This window comes from Frieseomelitta varia, unplaced genomic scaffold (genome assembly GCF_011392965.1).
Source record: "Frieseomelitta varia isolate USP_RPSP 00005682 unplaced genomic scaffold, Fvar_1.2 scaffold_359, whole genome shotgun sequence".
NCBI lineage: Eukaryota > Metazoa > Arthropoda > Insecta > Hymenoptera > Apidae > Frieseomelitta > Frieseomelitta varia.
In genome coordinates, this window is record NW_025110100.1 from 73,838 (window position 1) to 79,901 (window position 6,064).

General features: G+C 28.5%; 1 protein-coding gene across 1 annotated transcript in view; it reads left to right on the top strand.

The window, feature by feature from the left end:
- The first annotated feature begins 2,934 nt into the window (after nucleotides 1-2,934).
- The window catches only part of LOC122530879, an 11,763-nt gene continuing 8,633 nt past the window's right edge, over nucleotides 2,935-6,064 (top strand). Inside the window, exons 1-6 of the mRNA XM_043658248.1 lie at nucleotides 2,935-2,997; nucleotides 3,059-3,092; nucleotides 4,784-4,938; nucleotides 5,019-5,099; nucleotides 5,569-5,723; nucleotides 5,986-6,041. Coding sequence (XP_043514183.1) covers nucleotides 2,935-2,997; nucleotides 3,059-3,092; nucleotides 4,784-4,938; nucleotides 5,019-5,099; nucleotides 5,569-5,723; nucleotides 5,986-6,041 — 544 coding nt within the window. The remainder of the gene's footprint in view (nucleotides 2,998-3,058; nucleotides 3,093-4,783; nucleotides 4,939-5,018; nucleotides 5,100-5,568; nucleotides 5,724-5,985; nucleotides 6,042-6,064) is intronic.

The window sequence follows — 6,064 nt, forward strand, 5'->3', positions numbered from 1 at the left end:
CATTGATATCTCATATATATATATATTAATAAAAAAAAAAATTTTAATATTTATTCTAGGAAATATTTAAACATGGTATGTAAGTTTTTTTTATTTTTAAAATGTTACTATTAATATTTATTAGTATATTATTATATTATTATTTTACAATATTTTTGTAAAGTAGTATTACTATAATTCTTCTATTTTATCTTTAGTAAAAAGAAAAGTATAGAAATGCTGAGAAATTATTCAAAATGTATAATTTAGAAGTGTAATTCAAAGAAGCAGATATATTGCTCAATGTTTAATAAAGGGTTAAATAATGGTAACAAGGTGATTTGCATTACAGAAGAAGAATAATTATGTAAAATAATAAACATATATTAGTTAGTTAAGAATACAATAATGATGGTCAAATATTGTAACATACTACTATATTATAATAAACTTATATTAAATAACAATGTTGATATACTACTTAATTAAACTACTTATATTAAATAACAATGTTAATATAATAATATTATATATTAATTTAAATATTATAATTAACAATATTGACAAAACTATTTATATTAAATAACAATGTTGATATAATAATATTATATATTAACTTAAATATTATAATTAACAATATTAACAAAACTACTATATTAAATAACAATGTTGATATAATAATATTATATATTAACTTAAATATTATAATTAACAATATTTGATATGCTGAAACAGTCTAAAAAGCTAAAACATTGAACAATAAACAGAAGCAAGTATACTATTCAGTCAAATCTGATTCAGATCATCATTATGCATTGAAATTATAAAATATCCGCTGTCTGACGAAAAATCAATTAAAATGAGAAAAAAATAGAGAAAAGAAAAATAACAGAGACCTTGTCTAAAGGTCACAACTACTATATATATATATATATATACTATTGATTCAATAGAAACGATTCGACAAAATGTAATAGTCCGTGCGACATGAAAAAAAGGAAAAAAAAACTAGAATAATCAATATCAATCTGTGCGTATAAATCCACGTGTGTTTGTAGGGTGAGAACTATACGTAACGTCGTAGCGTAGGTTACAGCACACGTATGCATGTTACAACGTACGCTTCTAGTCGTCCTGAAATCCTGATAATATCGCTACAGAATTTTGAAGTTTATTTTCTAGCCTTTCCGAGGAGACTTTTCCAAAAACCTTTCCACCGCGCGCGAAGGACACCTCCAGTACGACAGACTACCCTAATTCCAGTGAAGCCATGGCACACGAACTACACGTTGTTGATCGTATTGAAATATAAACATACAGATAAATATGAATAATTTATATACGTGTACATTATTTATATTATTGAGTTGATATATTATTCTTATGTTATTTTTATTATTTTTATTTATATTTGTGTCATGTGTATATTCATTGTATAATTATATAATATTAAGTGTATAAATGATATACTATATGTATAAATTATATTTTACACTATAAAATAATTTTAAATTATATACATACATGGATTATTGTATAATTTAAGTTTATTAAGTTTCTTAAATTTTGTATTAAAAGTACTTTTATAAACATTTACAAACTGTTTCTATATCTGATGATAATGATTTCTGATCGAACCAATTACAAAATATTATTTTATCAAATACAATGTGAATGACTGGCTATAGACCTGTTTTTGGTAGGCATATCTATTTCGAATAGCGACCTATATTGATATTTTCATTTTATATAGGTGTGATACTGCACTCAGACATTTTTGTTGTGAAATTAATGAAAAAATATGTATTTTATAACTTGCGTTATTAAAATAAATTTATATTTATGTCAATGAACAATTTTATACTTATATATTTTATTAATTATACTTTAGAAATGTGAAAATAGTAAAAAAATATAAATATAATATAAAAAATAGTAAAAAAATATGAAATAATAGAAAGAAAAAGAATATTTTAAACTAAGATAATATTTTAAGTTTTTGATTAATCCTCCTCCCGTTTCTTTTAATGATGTAGGATGAGCAATTTGCTAATGACATAATAGTCTGACACCAACGAAATTATTTACTTTTTTATTTCTATTAGTATAAAATCACAGACGAAATATCTACTTCGAAATCTATTCATGTCATATACATACCTCGTCTGTAACAATAGACAAGAAACAAATGGAAAAGTAATAATAGACAAATTTGAAAATTGATGAGTAATAATTATTAATGTTGATTTAAATATTTGCAATAGTTATATTTTTGTTATAAAAAATTGTTATAAAAAATAATAAACGGCAAACATATATTACGGGCAAAAATATATTGCGTCATTATATATTAAATATGATATGATAAAATATATATTAAAATATATTAAAATAATTGTAAAGTTTCAAAAACGAAAACGCAAACATAGATGATCATATCTCGTTTGCATAGATTCGTCTGTATTGTTTGTACAAAAATAAGTAATCACCACATCGATAAGGTAGAAGTCTGTTGAGTCGATCACTGTATAATGTAGCGACCGATATATCTCCAAAATATACAGTAACGCCATCTATACAATCATCCTGTCGAAAAGTACGATTCCTGTAAATCGACATTATAAATTGTAAATTGATAGTTTATTTATTACTATGGAAATGTTATTGCCATGATTACTTGTTTATAGATGTATATATAGATTCTATTTTAGAATTAGTTATTCATTCCATAACTAACATTTGTTGAAAACATTTATCTATTTTTACTGTAAACTGCATCATTATATAATTTATTATAATTTATAAAAAGTTATTGAAGTTACAAAGTTCTTATTTATTTATTTATTTATAGTATTATAATAATATCATTATAATCACTATAAAATTGGTGACCCCGACGTGATTTGAAAAGAAGAACTTTGTTACATCTCTGTTATTTAAAAAAGAAAGAGAAAAATGGCCACATCACCAATTCAAGCTCGTGTACCAATTGCTGAAGAAGCCTACATTCCACCGGTCGTAGAAGCTCCNTAAAAAGTTATTGAAGTTACAAAGTTCTTATTTATTTATTTATTTATAGTATTATAATAATATCATTATAATCGCTATAATAAGTGAGTATTTGCTGCCACCTATTGACAAATATATGAAATTATAGGTATAACCATCAATGATACAACCCATATACATGATATCATTCTCTTTAACCAACTATCATTTTCAACCAAGTATCATTTTGTTTGACGTAGTCTCCATTTCACAGTTGTAGCATAGAACTAAAAAAACCAGTGATTTTTTTCCTGGTAAAAAAAACTAAAAAAATTGGATGTCCTAGTATTGACTAATAGAATAAATCGGACATTCAATGCTTTTTCCTGCCTCACGTCCTGGGGATCGCCAGATCCTTTTCATATCACATTCTGTCATATCGACTGAGGCAAGTATTGTAATCTGCGTCACTTGCGATAGAAATTCAAATCAAATAATATGGATAGCGTTGCTGTTTCTGAAAATTATGAGTAAAATTATGAGAAAAATCACTTTATTATGAGCAATCATACATATATACCTTTTAATCCTTTCAGAAATTTTTCTTTGTCTCAGTCTTGGAGAGAAAATATATTTTTTTTTTAAATTTATACTTTTCAATGCATCTGTTATTGTTTAATTATACTTGAAATTCTTTATCATTAACATAGAAAGCAAGAACAATTGAATTTGATTTTTATTAATGATATTATATTATAACACATTGGCAGTCAACGAGACTTTGTATATCAGGTGACTAGATACAATAATATTAAGAATTAATACTTAATTGCTAGAGTTAGAATTAATACTGTTGTACCATGATCAAGATTAGATTATGTTCACAAAGAAGTTGATGTTGAAATGATTCAGCAACAAATAATAATTAACTTGTGGAATTAGATTTTCTAGACAAAAATTGTTTCACTCATTAAATAATGTTTATAACAAACACCATATTTTAAATGTTTTACATATTTTCGTCTACCATGTACATTCTATATATTTTTCTTTATCTTTATGTTTCCCATAAACGCATAAAAATCAGTAATAGAGGAACATATTTTCGCTGTGATATAATATGATTTCGCATCAAGATATAATTGTATTTGTATACTTGTATCAATGATAATTTAATTAATCAACGACTCATTGCAATATCAGTGGTAGAAAAGATTAATTGTTAACTAATTATTGAATTTGACACGTTTCTTACGATTTTTACAGTCGACAAAATTTTCAGGTGCCTGAAAACTTCTTACCGCAAAATAAATATTGCAAACACAGCAAATACTAATCTAATCGTATCCAATGCTTATTTTTTAATTACTCGCGAAATTGGTTTTTTATTATTTATCGAGATGTAAATTGCACACGACACGTTATACATATAAACCATATCGTTGTCGTATCTCTTTTTTTAAGAAACGATAAAGCCCAAAGCGAGCAGATACTTGCTACGATTACTCTGATACGTATCCATGATTAAGATAGACGTCTGTGTGAAACGGGAGCGCGAAATTGTAACGAGAATTGTACTACAGTTGCACACAAAACACTATTAATTTATAATACAATGGATTCGAAGTGATAGACGACGAAGAGGAGATTCAAATGTTCAAAAATTTGGAGTACGGCGACGCAAAGAGAGCAACCGAGATTTTTTACCACGAGATTCCATAAAAAAATTCTTACAGCCCATCGAAATGCTTGACGTGTTTCTCGTTTCACTTGGCAGCCAGGCGTGGTAGTTTTGAATTTCTGCATGAAAATTGAGCTGATATCCACGCCAAGGACAAGAAAGGAAGATCCGCGGTTTATTACGCGGCGCATAGTGGAAAGAACAAGATGGCGAAATGGTTATTGGAGAAGAATGTTTCTATAGAGGATAGAATCGAAAGTTTCACACCTTCGAGACGGCAGAACGTCAGTGTTGTGAATTCTTGGATTTTTCATTTCATTCCCCAGTTTATCGAGAATGTTTCCTCATCGCGTCCCAATCACAATTTCAGTTGCCTGCGCCTGATTGTTGGAAAAGGACACCGTTGCACGAAGCAGTGAAAAACAATCACGCTGAAGTAGTCAAGCTTCTGGTGGACTAGTCAAGCTTTTCCGAGAATAATTAATACAGAAATTGCGTCTTTTTCTTTCCACAATGCATATAGGCTTGTAAAATGATTCTCCTGTGCGCTACAATCAATTCTAATTCGATGTCATTTTCCTAAAAAAAGTATCAAGCATACTGCGTCTAAGCTTGTCTCAAAGCGACGGAGGCGTTACTGAAGGTTGATCAGTGCAAGAAATCAAGAACTGTTCTTTACTTTACCAGTTCAGGTAACGCAAAGGTATTTGGCAGACTTTTAAAAAGATTCAGATCAGACAAGATACGGTAAGTCTCTATTTAATCTTCTACCTTGCGGCAGTTTATTTAATTCTCTTCTTTTTCTCTATTAGCAATTACAACATTATAGTCGGTTTGTTATGTACTGTAGACGATTTGCAATTGACTTAATTACTTTGTCCTTTTTTTCTGTTTTTCCTTTTATAGTCTAAATGCACACCATTGCACGTAGCAGCCACTCGGAATGTCTGCAAATATTAATCGACAACGGTGGCAATTTACTCGCAAAAACCGATAAACGGCACACAGCGATCGATTTTATACTCGAAATGCCGAAGCCAGTCTCGTTTCTGAATAATATCCGGTCTTCGCGCGCGTTACAATAGAGGATAATAAAAGAGGATAATAAAAGAAAAAAAAGAAAGAAAAACAGCGTGACTTACCTGTTTTAACCTCTCGCGCTGGAAGTCGGTTCGCGGACCATAACGAGTGACCGAACCGTGTACAATAATTCGTCGCTTTCTTCTTGAACTCGTCGTTACGATGTCGCTGGATAGAAATGACTAAGAAGTAGTAAATTTATTATTTGTTTTGCCTGGTGTATACTTAAAACCAGAGACCGGAAATCGTATTTTGAGGTATTATACCCAGAGACTATATTTCGGTGTATACTTAAAACCAGAGACCGAAAACCGTATTTTGAGGTTTAGGTATTAT